At 45.2% G+C, this 18360-nt stretch overlaps 1 protein-coding gene across 19 annotated transcripts in view; it reads right to left on the bottom strand.

The window, feature by feature from the left end:
* DLEC1 (DLEC1 cilia and flagella associated protein) overlaps positions 1–18360 on the bottom strand; it is an 84407-nt gene that overhangs the window by 54735 nt on the left and 11312 nt on the right. For 17 of the 19 annotated variants that reach the window (XR_004312372.1, XR_004312371.1, XR_004312370.1 and 14 more), the window contains exons 3-5: positions 10264–16946; positions 9018–9168; positions 149–259 (exon numbers count right to left, since the gene is read on the bottom strand). Coding sequence is in view for 16 of the 19 variants with exons in the window: in XM_032459206.1 (XP_032315097.1) it covers positions 149–259; positions 9018–9168; positions 10264–10659 (658 nt within the window). In the remaining 3 variants the exon portion in view is untranslated. The remainder of the gene's footprint in view (positions 1–148; positions 260–9017; positions 9169–10263; positions 16947–18360) is intronic. The other 2 variants (XM_032459209.1, XM_032459208.1) reach the window with 2 other exon arrangements.

Below are 18360 nucleotides of genomic sequence, written 5' to 3' on the forward strand. Positions count from 1 at the left end.
CAATAAATAAAATTTTAAAAAGGAAAGGAAAGACAAAAAAAAAATCTACAAATAGGGAAATGGCAGCAGAGGTGGCCGGTGTGGGCTTGCTACTAAAGAACTTCCCTACGATGGTATCAGAGGCTCTAAGGGAGTACTGAAGCGTTACCTTTAGGTGCAGAGCAAAATGGCACTGTATCGCTGTAGTAATCGTCTGGGCAGATCAAGTGATGTTTCTGTAGCAGTTCATTGTCCACACACCGTCTGAAGATAGTCTTCACTACATAGAAGGGAATGAGGAAAAGGTGTTTCAAGCCAGACTGATGTCTAAGAACCTGCACCCAAACCTTACTCATCCTCCGAGCCCAAACCACCTAACAAAATTCTTAGAACGCTGTGGTCATTTTGAGATTTAAGAAACTAACCAACAAGTGTTCCAGTTGGCCGCTTAGGCCATTGGGCAAGGCTATGTTGTGGTATTATTTGAGCTAAAATATGGTTACTCACAGAGAGCTCTAAACAAGACAGAGTTAAGAGAAACACGGTAGATTGAGAAGCGGCCCCAGTTCTTCACTCTCCTCTATATCCACACCCTCTGCCCTGTGAGTGAGCAGTTCCCACTACCAGAGACAGCACGCACTTCTTTGCCCTTGACTTTGGCCGTGTGAGGTGCTTTGACAATGAGAAGCTGGCTGGGGCTTGACATGTACTCATGCAGCTGAGCCTTCCCCCTCGTGCCTCTGCTGTCATCATGAGAAGAGCTCCTGCCCCTTCATCCTGGGCCCCAGCATGAATCCACATGCAGCAGACCTGAGCCCCACCTGGTGCAGGGAGCCAAGGTCACCCGGACACATAGCTGGATGCTGGTCTAGCCAGCCAAGCCCAGCTAGATCAGCCAACCCCCCACTGATCTGCAGACGCATGAGAGAAAATCTCATTTAATAGAGTGGGAAGTCGATAATTAATATCTATGGTTGATGAGCCAAGAATCAGGAGGAAAGATATATTATTTAGAGGTACCCAGAAGAATCAGAGCTCGAAATGGCCATTTTTGGCAAGTGGACTGAGGCTGGGAGAGGTGAGGTGGAGGATTTTTTTTTAATAGACTATTTTTCAGAGCAGTGTTAGGTGTGCAGCAAAACTGAGGGGCAGGTGCAGAGATTTCCCATATACTCCCTGCCCCAACACATGCACAGCCTCCCCCATTAACAACATCCCCCAGATGGGACATTTGTTACAACTGATGACCCTACACTGACACATCATTATCACGTGAAGCTCACGCTTTACATGACGGTTTGCTCTTGGTGTTGGGTTTGGAGAAGTGTGTAATGACATGCTTTTATATTTCACTAGAAGCTTTTCTGAACTATTTGATTCTTTCAAACCGTGTACATAACTACTTTGATAAAAATTAAGGAATAAATAAGATGAATGCATGACTTGAAAGCTTTCAAATTTTGTTGCTTGGACCATGACCCAACATGACAGCTTTAAATGCCTTTACCTCTGGAGGATCCCTAAAACCAAAGCTGTAGGTGAGGAAAGTGAAGAAGACATGTTTCTCCTCTCATGTACGTTAATTTAGGCATTTTGAGGTTTGGCCTAGTGAAGGTAATAGTCAAGTTTTGATGAGGAAAACAGAAATCAGTCTATGTTTACCGTATATAAGGGGGTTGAATGCAGGGGACTAGTGGGTGGGAGAGAGGTGAGGGAGGTCATCACTGACAGGTTTAGCCAGCAGCACTGAAGTGGGTGGCGGGGGGTATCTCAGGAAGTTACCTAGAACCTGCTGTGAGACTCGCAGCTGCTCAGTCTTCAGCCAGCCACTGCTTCTGGAGAACAGAGGCCTCCCCTTCCAAAACTCACCAAGAGCCTCTCACCAGTGACCTATCCTGGAACCACAGGTGACAGGTCCATTCTGGCAAATGCAAGCCCTGGCCTCTCCTCTGCAATACAGAGACATCAGCAGGGAGTGGCAGCAGTGCCAAATTTGACACAGTCCAGCCCAGTTCCCTAGGACTCTGGTGATGGCCTATTTCAATTATTAAAAGATAAGATAAAACTTCCAGCAAAAGAGCAAAGGCCATGTAGCAAAGAGAGGTAGCCTCTCTCTTCTGATGCCATTCTCTCCACAGTCCACCCCCAGGGTGTGGGCAGTTAGGCGCTGTGTATACAGGAGCGGGGGGTGAGGGGCAGTTTGTTTATCAGATCCCTGGGAAGCCTTTCTTTATGTCAGGCGTGGACTGTGTATCAGGTGAGCCTTGGGAACCCTGCACTGGCCTTGCGACCATTTTCCCCTGCCTGGGAAGGGTGGGCTTCCTACACTGACCTTATGGCTCTGCCTGGGGTTGGCTGCTCCTTGCCCCAGAAGATAATGCAGATAAGATACCAGCAAGGGGAGAGAATGAAAGCACAGGACGTTCTGCAGAATTCTGATCTTTCTCCCTCTGCTGGGAGAATTTACACCTTTTCCACCTTGTGACATCTGCACTAGCAGAGAACGGCTGCTTCTGTGTCTCAAAAAAGACAGGTTTCAGGGGAATGTCCTCACCATCAATTATCTAAGTTATAAAAGAGGTTCCTGGGTCACCTTGCCCTGCCCTGAGAAGCAGGAACCAGGAGGGTGTCCAGGGAACTTGATGAAGGTCTCTGCTTCTGCTACTTTTGAAATAAAAAAAGAGCAACATTGCCAGCAGAAGGCTGAGAAACTAACGACTGTAACATCTGATTATAACTTAATTATTATCTTGGGTAAAAAAAAATAAAATGAAGGCCATTGGAAAGCTCTCCTGATGTTTGTTTCCCAGTTCTCAATATTTTATTCCATTTTCATTAAAAAAAATATTTAATCTCCCCTAATCTCTAGCGAAAAGAATCCTACCAATGACAGGGACAATGTCTGACTCCCAGGACTCTGGCGATGTCAGGCCGCCAATAAAACCTCCTGAGAATCTGCTACCAACAATCTCTGCCCAGATCCACGACTGAGGGAGGGGGCCTGGCAGCTACACGACTCTGCTGTGCAGAGCGGGGAACAGGGGGCGATATGGAATTTGCACTGAGTGTTCACTGTCTGATGTGGTCTGAGGTAGCAGACCTGACACAGGATAGGGCCTCACACTCCGAGCCACACCCTAAGGGAAGTCATCTCCACCCTAGACAACAGCCCTTCCTCCTCCTGATAGAAGAAAGGGACGGGCATTGACAGCAGACACAAGTTCAGATCTGGGTTCAGCCCTTCTGAGCTGTGGGAATTTAGAGAAGTTATTTGAGCTCCTCTGTAAGTTTAGTTCCTGTATTTTACACATGGAGGGAAAACCTACCTCACAGGGTTGTTCGAAGGATTCAGTGGCATTACCCATGCTAAGTATCTTACCCATAATCTGGTCCCTGGCAGGACCCTGTAAGTATAATGCTTTCCTAAGCTGCTGTATCTTCCGCTTCTCCCTCCCTCCATGCCACAGCTATGTCAGGCCTTCCAACCCTAAAAGCACTCTCTCTACTGCCCTGGAAAATGATGATTTTCAGGGATGCAGAAGGATAGACTCAAGTCTTTGGAGGGAATAAAAGGAACCAGGGCTTCTTGGAGAAATGGTTGATTCCAGACTTGGGGCAATAAATGCACAAGATGAGCCTGGAACATCTGACCACTCCAGAAGGTAAGGAAATTTCCAAAGACAATTAATGTCATGTCAAAAGAGTCAGGAGTCAACCCGAAAAGGCTCCAGTTGGCTAAAGATGGGACAATTTGAGCATCAACAAGGAGAACAAATATAACTGCAGTTATGAAATCCATGAGTTCACAATGATATTAAAAACCAAACATGCAAACCTCATTAAGAATTAATGAGAAAGAATTAATCCTGCTCATATCTTGGGGTAATCAAAGTCATTGCTGAAAAGTTTCTCTTTGTGAAAGTATTTCAGTACCATTAGCATTTTATTACAATTTATAACCCCTAATGAAATAATAGATCCGGGCAAAGACCACCAGCATCATGAAAAGAGATAAATCAGACATCACATACCCCCTGAAGGGAGCACACAGCACCATCTATGAAGTGGTCTTTTCCTTCCCCACCCCCCTGCCAATTAAACTTACACAAAACAAAGAAGGACATTATATATTAATAAAAGATCCAACAAAGAAGATATAATAAGTATAAATGTTTATACACCTAATGACAGACCATCAAAATAACAAAGCAAAAATTGACAGATTTGAAGGGAGAAATAGACAGTTCTACAATAACAGTTGGAGACTTCAATAACCATATACAATAATGGACAGAACAATCAGACAGAAGGGAAGTGAGGAAACAGAGGACTTAAACAACCCAACAGACCAACTTGATCTAATAGACACATACAGAATTCTCTACTAAAAAACAGCAGCATACACATCCTTCCCAAGTGTACATGGGACATTTCCCCTACCATATGTTAGGCCAAAAATTAAGTCTCAATAGATTTTAAAATATAGATCTCATACAAAGTATATTCTACAACCAAAATGGGGTGAACTTAGAAAACAACAGAAGGAAAACTGGAAAATTCAGTAAATTACAGAAATTCAGCAACAAGCTTTCAAATAACCAATGGATTAAAGAAGGAATCATGGGGAGGGGGTATAGCTTAAGAGGTAGAGTGCATGCTTAGCATGCACAAGGTCCTGAGTTCAATCCCCAGTACCTCCATTAAAAAAAATTTAATTAAATTAAATCAATAAAACGAGTTATTTCCCCCCTTCAAAAACAAAGAAAGAAGAAATCACAAAGAAAATTAGAAAACACTTAGACACAAATGAAGATGAAAACACAACATACCAAAACTTATGGGACACAATAAAAGTGGTGCTAAGGGGAAATTTTATAGCTATAAACACACAAAACAAGAAAGATTTCAAATCAACAACCTAACTTTAGAACTTAAGGAACTAGAAAAAGAACAAACTAAATACAAAGCTACCAGAAAAAGGAAGGAAATAAAGATTAGAGCATAGAATAACAAAGTAGAGAACAGAAAAACAATAGAGAAAAATCAATGAACCCAAAAGTTGGTTCTTTGAAAAGATCAACAAAATTGACAAACCTTTAGCTAGATCGACTAAGAAAAACAGAGGAAAGACTCACAATGCTAAAATCAGAAGTGAAAGTGGGGACATTACTACCAATTCTACAGAAATAAAAAGGATTACAAGTGAGCACTAGGAACAACTGTACATTAACACATTGATAAAATTATCCTAGATAAAATTTTATCCTAGGTAAATTTCCTAGAAACACAAAGCCTACCAGACTAAATCATAAAAAAACAAAATCTGAGTTGACTTTTAACTAGTAAAAGGACTGAATCAATAATAAAAAATATCTCAATAAAGAAAAGACCTGGACCCAGTGGCTTCACTGGTGAATTCTACCAAACATCTAAAGAATTAATACCAATTTTTCTCAAATTTTTCCAAAAATACTGAAGAGGAGAAAACACTTCTTATCTCATTCAAGAGGCCAGCATTGCCCTGATATAAAGCCAGACAAAGACACTACAAGAAAACTACGGCCAATATCCATTATGAACATTGATGCAAAAATCCTCACAAATATTAGCAAACTGAATTTTACAACATATTAAAAGGACAGTTCACCATGACCAAGTGAGATCTATTCCTGCAATGCAAGGATGGTTCAACATATAAAAATTGATCCATGTAATATACCACATGAACAGGAAGAGAGTGGAAAAAAATCACATGATCATTTCAAGTGATGCAGAAAAAAAAACTGAAAAAATTCAGCACCCTTTCATGATTAAAAAACACTAAAAACTGGGAATAAAAGGAAACTATTTCAACATAATATAAGGCATAGATTAAAACTCACAGCGAACATTATACTCAGTGGTGGAAGACTTAAAGCTTTTATTCTCTAAGATCAGGAATAAGGCAAGAATGTCTGCTTTCACCATTTCTAGTCAACACAGTACGGGAAGTTCTAATCAGAGCAATTAGGCCAGAAAAAGAAATAAAAGGCATCCAAACTAGAAATGAAGAAGTAAAATAATCTATTTACAGATGAAATGATTTTATATACAGAAAACCCTAAAAATGACACACCCAAAAAACTGTTAAAACTAATAAGCAGGGGGAGGGTATAGCTTAGTGGTAGAGTGCATGCTTAACATGCACAAGGTCCTGGGTTCAATCCCCAGTACCTCCATTTAAAAAAATAAGTAATAAATAAATAATCCTAATTGCCTTTCTCCCTTCAAACAAACTAAAAATAAAACCAACTGAATTATAAAACTTTTACACAACATTGTAAAATGATTATAAATCAATAAAAAATGTTAAAAAAAATCTATAAAGCTAGGGGGGAGGCAATTAAAAAAAACTTTTACAGGAAAACAAGAGAAAATCTTTGTGACTTTGAGCAAAGGTTTCTTAGGTACTATACTAAAGCATGATTTATAAAAGGAAAAAGTTGAGAAAGTAGACTTCATCAAAAAAAAGATCTAATAAGTGAATTTAGCAAAGAAGCAGGACATAAAGTCAACACACAAAAATCAGTTGCATTTCAATACACTAAAAATGAACAATCTGAAAAGGAAATTATGAAAACAGTTCCATTTACAATAGCATCAAAAAGAATAAAATACTTAATAGCTAACCAAAGAGATCAAAGACTTGTACAATAAAAATTATTTTTAAAAACCCCAAAAATAAGAAAAAAAGAAAAGAAGTATAAAACACTGCTGAAAGAAATCAAGGAAGACATAAATAAATGGAAACACATTCTGTGTTCCTGGATTAGAAGGCTTAATACTGTTAAAATGTCAATACTACCCAAAGTAATCTACCGATCCAATGAAATCCCTATCAAAATCCTAATGATATTTTTGGAATAGAAATAATAAAATGCATCCTAAGATTCACACGGAATCTCAAGGAACACCCAACAGCCAAAACAATCTTGAAAAGGAACAAACAAGCTGGAGGATTCACACTTCCTGATTTGAAAACTTACTAGAAAGCTACAGTAATCAAAACAATATAGCACTGGCATACAAATGGACAAAGAGACCAATGGAATAGAATAGAAAGGCCAGAAATAAACCCTTATACATACCACCAAGTGATTTTTGACAAGGGTGCAGAGACCATTCAATGCGAAAGGTCAACATCTTTTCAACAAATGATGTTGGCAAAACTGGATATCTTCATGCAAAAGAATGAAGTTAAAAAGAATGTGACAATGAATATACGTATGTTCATGTATGACCGAAAAATTGTGCTTTACACTGGAAATTGACACAACATTGTAAACTGACTGTAACTCAATAAAAAATAAAGAAAGAAAAAAAAAGAATGAAGTTGAACTCATTTGTAATATTACAAAAACTAACTCAAAAGTAATCAAAGACCTAAATGCAAGACCTTAAACAATAAAAATCCCAGGAGAAAACATAGGGCAAAAACTTTACAATATTGTATTTGGCAATGATTTCTTGGGTATGACACCAAAGGCACAGGCAATCAAAAGAAAAACAGACAAATTGGACATCATAAAAACTAAAAATTGTGCATGAAAAGACACTACCCAACAGAGTAAAAATGCAACCCACAGAACAAGAGAAGATATTTGCAAATCATGTACCTAATAAGGGGTTAATAACCAGAATATATGGAGAGTATTCCTAAAACTCAATAATAAAACAATAGATTAAAAACGGGCTTGAATAGACATTTTTCCAAAGAAGATACACAAATGGCAAATAAGCATATATAAAAGATGCTCAACATCACTAATCATCAGGGAAATGCACATCAAAACCACAACGAGATACCACCTCACACCCATCAGGATGGATACATTTAAAAACAAAAATAAAAACAAAAACAGAAAATAGCAAATCTTGGTGAGGATGTAGAGAAATGGGAATCCTTGCACTGTTGGTGGGAATGTAAAAATGGTACAGCCACAATGAAAAACAGTATATTGGTTCCTAAAAAGATTAAAAATAGTACTATATGCCCCAGTAATTCCACTTCTGGTTTTATACCCAAAGAATTGAAAGCAGGGTCTCAAAAAGATATTTGCACAATCATGTTCATAGTAGCATTATTCACAACAGCTCACGTGTGGAAGCAACCCAAGAGTTCATCAGCTGATGAAAGGATAAGCCAAATATAGTATACACACACACAATGGAATATTATAACTTATAAGTTCCTTTATAGGCTGAATAATATTAATTCTGACATTTGCTACAACATGGATGAACCCTGAGAACATTATGCCAAGTTAATAAACCAGTTGCAAAAAGACAAATACTATATGATTCCACTTATATGAGGTACTTATAACAGTCAAAATCATAGAGACAGAAAGTAGAATGGTGGTTACCAGGGGCTGGAGTGAGGGGGGAATGGGAAGGTATTGTTTAATGGGTAAAGAGTTTCAGTTTTACACAGTGAAAAGTTATGGAGATGGATGGTGATGATGTTTGTACATGATTATGAATGTATTTAATACCACTGAACCTGTACACTTAAAAAGTGGTTAAGATAGTCAATTTTATGTTAAGTGTATTTTATCACCGTAAAAAAGGGAGGGGAAAAAAACTGTCAAGAACACGAAGGACAGTAAAAGATCAAAGAACTGCTCCAAATGAAAAGTCTGGAAAAGAGACATGAGGATTACATATAACATGACTTCCTGGACAAGATCCTAGACCAGGGAGGAGAAAGAGTCACTGTGGAACAGCTGGTGAAATGCACACGCGATCTGTGACTTGGAGGTTAATGCTGTACCAATGCTGATTTCTTGGTTTCGGGGGTACTATACTGGCTGTGTAGGAGTGTGTATTTGTTCTGGAGATATGGACACTGGAGCATTTTGTGGTAATGAAACATCATGTCTACAATTTGCTCTCCAAATGTTCAGAAAAAGACTACAGTGGGTAATGAAGCAAATACAGTAATAGATTGACAACTAGGGAGTAGGGGTGAAGGGCATAGGGGAGAGATTCATACACACCTGGAGGCATCTTGATGAAGTGCTCAAGGACATGTACTTTGGCCTGGTGCATGGCCCGCTCTTTCTCTGCAAGGGCCCGTGCGCGGGCCTGAATGATGTGTCTCTCCAACATTTCAACCTCATCCAGCCGCTGCTTATAGAGCTCCCGAATCTGGCAGGTGGACAATGAGATGCACAGAAATATGGTGAGATCATGCAGCTTTACTCCCCCTCACCCCAGTATCAGGCCTTCCCATGAAGCGTAGAACAGTCACAGAACCTCAGAGACCCTCTGGTCTAACTGGGTAGATCTGAACATAGACCCACAGAGGAAAATGGCTTAAAGCTTTCACCGTTAGGTCAGTAAGGGCCAAGTCTAAAACCCTGTCTCCTGACTCCTGGTTTCACAGTAAAGTGAGCTACCATCCAAATACAAGTTAGCACTACATATGGTAGAGAAAGGGCTGTGTCACCCAGCTCCCCCTCAACCCCTCTTCAGAGAAGGACTTGCTGCCTAGCTGCAGGGAGCATAGTGAGTTGATTGTCTCCAGCTGTCAGCCCTTTCAGAGTTGACCTCAGTTGCCTGAAAGCACTAAGCACAGAGACTCCCTTTAAGGGAGCAGTGGGCAGTGTGGCCAGCAATCAAAGACTCAGGAGAGACAACTCAAGTCAGCTGCTTTCCTCCTTACACAGATGAGGAAGCCGAGTTGCTGTTCCAGAAACCGGGCAAGCTTCCTAAAATCTAGCCATGAATGCCTCGGTTAAGACTATGTTTTGGGGTACAAAGTCAGGCACCCCAAAGGGGGACTGACTTTTAGTTTTGTCATCTCCAGGGAGCAACTACTATTCAGTTATCTGCCCTGGTCGTTTTATTTACATATGCAATATATAATGTGTAAATGTATGTAGAGAAATAAAGATAGGTAGCTGCTACAGATATATGCCCTGTGTGTGTAGTATGTACCTATTTGCCTAAGTGCAGTATCGAGTGTCTTTCCACTAGAATGTCGCATATACTGAGATACGGACTTGGTCTGCTCTTTCCCAGCCGCCTCCTCTCCCCACCGCCACTCCCCCGCCGCCCCAGCCCGTGCCTGAAACAGCGCCCGGCAACCCGCAGGGGATAATACTTGACGAGCGGCTGAGTGCTGAGGGAGCCCACCTTTCTGAGGGTGCACGCTGGATCCCCCGCACGGCCGCAGACAGATGCCGCCCCACCCCGGGTGAGCACGCGCAGGGAACGCTCGGGGCACGGGGACCGTGTTACCTGCTGCAGCTGGTCCACGAACTCCTCGTGCCGCGCATCCTCGCTGCCGCGGGCCTTGATCAAACTCGCGCTCACCTCCTCGCCGATTACCTCAGCGGTGTACAAATTGCGAAAGATGCCGGTGAGCAAGTACGAGATGTCCTGGGTGCGCAGCGAGGTGGGGCGCAGACGCAGCAGGTGAGGCTCGGGGAGCGGCGGGGGCGCGAGTGGCGAGACGCGGCGGGGCCGGCCCCCGAAGCCGTAGTGGAAGGACTCGGAGTAGGCGAGGGAGGACAGCCGGGTGGACTGGCTGGGGCTGCGAGTCCGGGCCAGACGCTGGGTTGGGGTCCACGTTGCCCCGGCGAACGCGTAAGACCCAGAGTCCGCCGGCTGCTGGTCGCCCCTTCCAGTCTCCATGGCAACAGAGACACCGATAACTCAGCGCCGCACTTCCGCTTCCGGCCGGCCTCTTCCGCTTTGCCTTTTTCCAAGGTGCTGTCAATTCGTCATCATCACATACATTCGCACAGCAGTATCGCGTTTACCAAGATAAGCTTAGTGTGAGGCACCAGTGGAGAAAAGGTTAATTGGCACAGCCAGGCCAGTCTGATTGCAAAAGCTTCTTCCTACTTACCTTCAACTGTCCATTCTCTAATTTGTTCAACAGTTATTAATTAGTTCATTTAATACTTACTATATAAAGATTCTGTTTCAGGTCTGTGCTGGGAGCTGGAGATATCAAAGGAAGATGCTGCTTCCGCATTCACGGAGCTCACAGACGTGTGTGTGTGTGTGTGTGTGTGTGTGTGTGTGTGTGTGTGTGTGTGTGTGTGTGTGTGTGTGTAGAGGGAGAGAGAGAAAGGGAGAGTGGGAGGGTGAGAGAGACCAGGGTGGTGAGCAGGCAGGACACAGGAAAACAATTGCAGTTTAGTGGGTTAAGGCCAAGATGGAGATAAATATTGGTTGTCATGGAACCACAAAGGACAGGAACTTAGTCTACAGAGGGAGGGCGTACAGTGGGTTTTTTTGGTAGAAGACCAAGCAGAGATTTCAAAGAATAAGTAGACTCACCGTCATTAGTCATCAAGGAAGTGGAAACTAAAACTACAATGCAGCACCACTACACATTAGTAGAATGTCAAGAAATTGAATGAATGGGTGAATGAACCAAATGGATCCTGGTGAGGATGTGGAGCAATTCAAATTCTCATATATTGCAATGGGAATACAAACTAGTATAGCAGCTCTGAAAAAAACAGTTTGGCAGTTTCTTATAAAGTTTCACATACAGCAGTTCCACTCCTAGGTGCTTTTCCAAGTGAAATGAGAACGTTTGTGCACACAAAACCCTTTACAAAAATGTCTATAGCAACTTTATCCATAATTTCCCAAAACTGAAAAAAAAACCAAATGTCCTACCCACTGGTGGAAGGATAAATAAATTGTGGTACATCTGTACAATGGAACACTCTCAACAAAAAAAGATGAAACACACAAGACTAGTGATACACACAACAGCATAGATGAGTATCAAATGCATTGTACGAGGTAATGAAACCATTCTCAAAAGGTGACACACACATACTGAATGATTACCATTTATAGGACATCCATTTATATAAAGTGCAAACCTGAAAACACATCAGGGGCTACCAGGAGCTGGCGATGGGCACTAGTGCTGGCTCCAAAGGAGCATGAGGGAATTTTGGGGGGTGATGGATCTGTTCTATACTTTGATTGCAGTGGTGGTTACAAAACTATGGGTTTGTCAAACCTCACAGGACTGTACATGATAAAGGGTGAATTTAACTGTACATAAATTATACTTTAATTTTTAAGTGGGAAAAAAAAGGAAAAAGAATGAGGAGTAAGCCAGGAGAGAAGGAAAACGCCCCCCCCCCCCCATTGTGCTAAAGCTGGGAGAGTGTACTGCTGGGAGGAAATAAATGTAAGAAGCTCAGGGGTGGAACACAGAGAGCTGAGGACACAGCTAGGAAAGGGCCAGATCATGAATGGGTTTGTTAGCAACAGTAGGGAATTTAAACTTTGTTCTGAGAACAGTAGGAGGACCATCAAGGATCTTAGGCTGGGGGTGTCATGGTCAGCTCTGTGTTTTACGGCAATCACTCTGGTTGCTGTGTGAGAACAGACTTGGACAGGGCATCAGGGAACTCGATGAGGAAACTCCTGCAGGGTTTAGGACAGGGATGGAGGGCACTGGGATTCGAGTGAGAGGAACTGACTGGAGATAGATCTGAAAGGTAGGATTAACAAGGCTCACTAATGGATGACAAGAGTGAGAGAGAAGAGCCAAGAATGACTCCCAAATGTCCTGGGTGTGTGAGCAGGTGGGTGATGAGATCACCCACTGAGACAGGGCAAGGCCTATACTTGTCTACTGCAGCAACCTGACATCACATGGACTGTCATCCTTGGCACCGTGTGGCTTCTGCTCACAAGTGATACTAGCAGCCACTTTTTACTGCTGGGGTGAGTTCTGTGTGCCTTATAGCCTGAAAGCCACTTCCTGAGATGAGGCCAGGGATGCTCGCCCACAGACCTGGACCACTTCCACTTCCCTTGATTGGGCCTGGCTCCCTCATTTATAATTTCCAAGGTCTCTTCCACCCTCAGAGCTGGGAAGCCAGAGTCCCTGTTCTGGTCTGTGTACTTGGGAGGATCCTGCTCTGACTCCCTTGAGCTGCAGCCTGCTCCAGATTGAGGAGGCGACAAGGCCAGTGTGACATGCCCTATGCCTGCCCAGACATCATGAGTCCATTTACAGGGCTCATTTACCCTGTGTAGGCCGCTTGTTTCAGGCCTTCCTCCCATTGCTGACCAGTGCGTGCACGAACGGGTAATGTTGGCGGGAGGTGGAGGTGGAGGGAGCTTGGGCAAGTGGGCTGGTTTGTCCCATTGTTCACGTGCATGCAAGGCCCCCCACAATGCAGGAAGGAGTGATGGCCAGGGGAGAAGGAGAACAGTCTGGGGGCCTCCATTGCTCTAGTGTTAGGAGTGGCCCTGCCCAAACTGGGTGGTCTTGTGGAGGCCCTCTGGCTCCCTTCCCTACCCTAGGGAAGGGCAGGACAATGGATTCTTGCCATCACTTTTGTCCTCTATATCCTGCCTCCAAACAGCCTCAGAGAAGGTCACGGGGAATCTGACCCAGTCTGGGAGAGGTGTCCCCTTTTTCTATTACCCCTTCCACCCTCTGGCTTTAGCCCCTTGTGCTCTGTCCAGGCCAAGGTCTCCAGCAAACCTCCAGGTCCTCCTCTATGCTCATCTTCCTTGACCTTTCAGCGGTCCCTGCTGCTGCCCATTCCCTCTTAAGGACACACTCTCATCCCTCGCTCGCCCTTGCCTCTGCCTCCCCCATCTCCACCCTGGTCTCCCTCTGCTACCAGACTCTCTCTGCCTGTTGGGCTGGATTTACCCCTGATTCCACTGTGCCCAGTAACCAGTTTCTGTTTGCTCTGTGACTAACTGAATAAATGAATGGCTCCAACCCTGCACCAGTAACAAAGGGCTCCAGCTCCCTCACCTCTGAGGACATTGTTGTTAGCACCAAGGGAATTTCTTGAGCTGCCTTTTTCATTTCATAACCTGTTCTGTAGACCAGATTTTTTGTCTGTTTATCTCTGTGTTCCCACACACATTTTTGGCCTTTACTTTTTTTTTTTTTTTTGCTTTTAAATTTCAAAAGTTATATTTCAAAAGATTTTTGCTTTTAGATTTCAAAAGTCACCATGGTAAAAATAAAATTCAGATAGGACATAAAAAATAAAAAGTAAGTGTCCTCCTGTCAGTCTCTTTCCTTGGATTATTCCTGTATCCTTCTAGTTAGTTTCTGCCTGAACGAACACCAATAACTACAAATCTTTTTTTTTTAATTTTTAGAAAGCACAAATGACATTATATTACGCATTAAATATATTGTATATATATTGCCCTGCAATTTGCTTTTTCTCACAGCAACGCATAGAGCACTATTTTTTTGTTTTGTTTTTGTTTTTGTATGAAGATGCAGGGGAACCCACTGTATGGAAATATTGTAAGTTATTTAACCAGGTCCCTGCTAATGAACCTCACCTTGTACTACATTTCTGTACATAGAATACAGATGATATCACAGAACACAAATTGCCTGGCCAAAGCATATGTACATTTTAATACCTGAGATATCGCTAGATTGCCACCCCAGAAAGATTATCCCAGAGTAGACTCCCACCAGCTCTATGTGAGGGCTTATGAACATTTTAAAAATGTTTTGAACCATGTCCCAAATTTTATCCTCAGTCCACATCTCTAAAATCCCAGACTTGTGCATCCATCTCATATGTGACATCTCACTTGGCTGTCTGAAGGCACCTCAAACTGTGTGTCCACAGCAGAGTCTTCTCTCCCCTAGCCTCCCCCATGCCAGCTTCTGGGATCTCCCTCCTTCCAGCGGCGCAAGCCAAAAACCTACAGTCACTGCCTTTCACAGCTCCCTGCCTTTCACAGCTCCCACCGGTCAATCCTGCTGCCTCTCCCATCCAAATGAATCCAGAATCCTCCCGCTTCTCATGACCCCAACTTCTATCACCAGGGTCTGACCCACTGTCCATTTTCACCTGAATTATTGCAAGAGCCTCTTCATTGGGCTCCCTGCTTCAACTCTTGTCCCTTCATGACACTCCCCCTGCCAGCAGCCAGAGTGATTCTTTTAAAATGTGAGTCAGATCCTGTCCCTCCTTGACTTGAAAACTTCCAAGTGCTCCCCACTTCTCCCCTAGTAGAAGTAGACACACTTAGAAGGCCCAGCAGGACTTGGTCCCTGTTACCTCTCGGCCTCTCTCATACCCCTCCCCCTCGCTCCCTCTGTTCCAGCCACACCAGCTCCAATACACCAGACACAGTCCTGCCTCAGGGCCTGGGCACTGCCTCCCCTCTGCCTGGAATCCTCTTCCCAAAATATCTCTGAATGGCCCCCTCTCTCCTGTCCTGTAAGTCTCTGCTCAAATGTCACTTTCCCTGTAAGACCCAGCCTGACCTTTTAACTTTAGCCCTCTCCCGTTCCTGAATTTCTGAACCCTATTTTTAAACTGTTCTTGCATCTTCTAATATGCTACACAATTCACTCCTTACATTTATTACAGTGTCTCTTTTCTTTCCATTAGAATTTAAACTCCATGTGGGTGGGAGTTTGGGGTACATCTTGTTCCCTGAAGATTCCCAAGCCTCGAGAACAGTGCCTGGCACACAACAGGTGCTCAAGAAATATTTGGTGAATAAGTAACATAGCATATCAGTGTCTTCCTTAGTTTAGACCCTCCTTAAGTGTGCCTCCTCCCTCGGTTGGCCTGGGCTGTGCGTCCTCCCTCAGATGAGGGTCTGACTTTTTCCCCAAGAGCACAAGACTCCGCCTGTGGGATGGGGTAGGGAAGGGAGGGGGTGAGCACTGGGACTTAGTCCACACTGAAAGGAACATCACATTACATCCCCAAATGAACTCAAAACAAAGTCCCACAAATATAATTATGGAAAAGTAACCCCAATCACCCCACAGAGTCCTGGCATTACCACTGGGCCCAGAAACCCTGTAGATCGTCATGGCAGGCTGGATCCCTGCTCGCTCAGTAGTGTCTGCCTGGCATGATCAGTGCACACTCACTTTGCCATACCCCAGTCCTTGGGAGATGCAGCCTTCACTTTTCCACCTGATGCATCTGGCCTTGGGTACAGGACCCTCCGGAGGGAGCTCAGATGGGCTTTTCCAGCCCTCATAAGCATCAGGGGACACCCTCAGACCAAGAGCCACAGGCCAGGCCCTATGCCCACCAGGCTTGGTAGAGGAGGCCAGGCAGGGGACAGCCATGGGGAGAAGGGTTTCCAGCACGTGCCCGGCCAGCAGCACTCATGTGTACCAGGTCACTGACATCTGTTATCAGATTCTGAGGAGGGCTGCAGCTCCTGACAGAGAGCTCCCCAAAATGAAGGGATTCATTCAAAGTCTCACAGTGGGAAACTGCAGAGTCAAGATTTAAACAGCCCTTCATCCCCTGGCCCTGGGACAGGGGCTCTGCTAACAAGGAGAGGGCAGAATCAACCTTGTCCACCTCACCTACCCAAGGTGGCCTAGATTTGCATTTCTGGGGGAGGAGATTTGGGCAGGGCCAGCCCCAAAAGCAAATCTGGAAAGTTAGCATTCTTGGGTTGATCCTCCCCCTCCCCAGACCTCTAGAGAGATAGTGGTGGAAGGGCCAAGGGAAGTGACTTAAGGGTCACACGTGGCCCTGACACTAGGTCTCATCCATCGTCCCAGAAGCCTCCTCTCCCCACACCCATCCTCACACCCACATCCAACACAGGATGGTCAGCTGGGGTGGTGAGAAGCCGGAAACTCCACCTTTAGACAACTGGTCTTTGGGCACACATGGCCCTCCATGCACACTAACTGGGCCAACCAAACGCCCCGTGAGACACCAGGTTCTCAGAGCATCTTGCAGAAGTAACTGACCAAGGGCTGGATTTTAGGAGGGCAATTTACATACCTGGCCAGGGTTGGCTCCACCGAGAGCCCTGGTTGTTTAGGACAGAGGGAGCAGAATCCAGCAACTGTGGTTTGGTTCAAAGCCTCTTGCTAGGCCCTCCAGCCCCTCCACAACCAGACGTATAGTCACATGCCACCTGGGTTGACGCACAGCAGAAGTCAGCCTCCCAGCCTGTAAGAGGGAGGGAGGGGCAGACAGAGCAGGAAAGGAGAGTCCGGGGGAGCTGCTGACCCACAGGTCAGAGCAGTAGCCTGGGTTCTCTGAGCAGGGTGTGGCCCAGCCCTCTTTTCTGGCAGAACTGGTGGCATGGGCCAACTCTGAGTCAGCTGTGCCTCTCCCGCCCAACAATCCCAGGCTCTGAAGGAGGCTTGACTGGGCCAGAGGTGTGAGACAGGTTTGGTGCGTGCAAAGGAAGGGCCAGGCTGTAGCCCCACCAGGGGCATCAGAGGGAGAGGCGACAGATAATGCCCTGGTTTGGGGCCTAGAGTTCAGAGCTAGGAAGTGACATGAATAAACAGGAATTATGCTTCATATGAAGCTAAATCAACTGCTGGTGTTGGAGTTTGGTTGTGTCTCTGCCTGGGAAGAAGAGCAGGGCTTGGGGAGGCCTGACTTGCTGTAGGGGCTTGCAGGCCCCCAGGGATGTCAGAGGTCCTGGACTAGCCCTACGGCCAGAGGAAGCCCCCAGAGGGCAAGCCTGGAGGTGAGCATCCTAGCCTCGGAGAGAGACAGTGAGGGCAAAGAAAGGACCCCTCATCCTCCCAGCTCCCAGGCTAGGGCTCCCAAGGGAGGCCTTATGTGGACTTGCTCATCCCTGAGCAGAATGGAAAGCAGGGAGGGCTCTGAAAGGCCTCCAGGGGCAAGGGGGAGGGGGCAGCTCTTGTTGGAGGGCAGGCAAACTGGGGTGAGTGCCAGGTAGAGGGCTAGCCCCCTCCGTGCAGGGGAGGCTTACAGAGGGAGGAGGGCTCTCCAATCCGAAGTCCTGGCCCAATCTCAACCTTCAGGATGGGAGGACTTGCCCTCTGGCAGGATTACATCCCTTCCAGAGGTATTCAAGGCCACCTAGCCCTGCTTGTGTTGGGAGGGGGAGGAGTTGGGGTGAGCCAGGCCTTCTCTCCAAGAGGGGTCCAACTGGTTCTGCCAGACTCTCACATTGGCTTTATTAGCCCAGGAGGCCTGGGGGATTCACTGGTGGGCTCAGCACCCCCTATCCTGGGAGGTCTTCTGGGGGCTCTGCCAAGGGCCTCTCCCAAAAGTCAGTGGCCAGCAGGACCCCTGGATTTTCCCATGGGGGATCTCTGGGTACCCTACAAAGAGGATGTCTGGGTTGCAAGAGTTGAAGGTGGGAGTGGGGGGGGTCCATGTAGGGATCCCTTGCCCAAACAGCCCCTTAGGAGCCACCCAGATATGGAACTCTGGAGTTGTCACCTCACCTCAGATTCTGTCCCCCACTCTGCTGTACAGATCGCCAGGAGTTTGGGGTGTGAGGGGCTCAAAGGTGACTCCCTTGCATCTACTTGCTGTAAGTTTTTAACACTTCCTCCCCAGCCCCTACCAAGGGCACTTCTGCGATTAGAAACTTCCC

The sequence above is a fragment of the Camelus ferus genome, chromosome 17 (assembly GCF_009834535.1).
Source record: "Camelus ferus isolate YT-003-E chromosome 17, BCGSAC_Cfer_1.0, whole genome shotgun sequence".
In the NCBI taxonomy this organism is placed as follows: Eukaryota; Metazoa; Chordata; class Mammalia; order Artiodactyla; family Camelidae; genus Camelus; species Camelus ferus.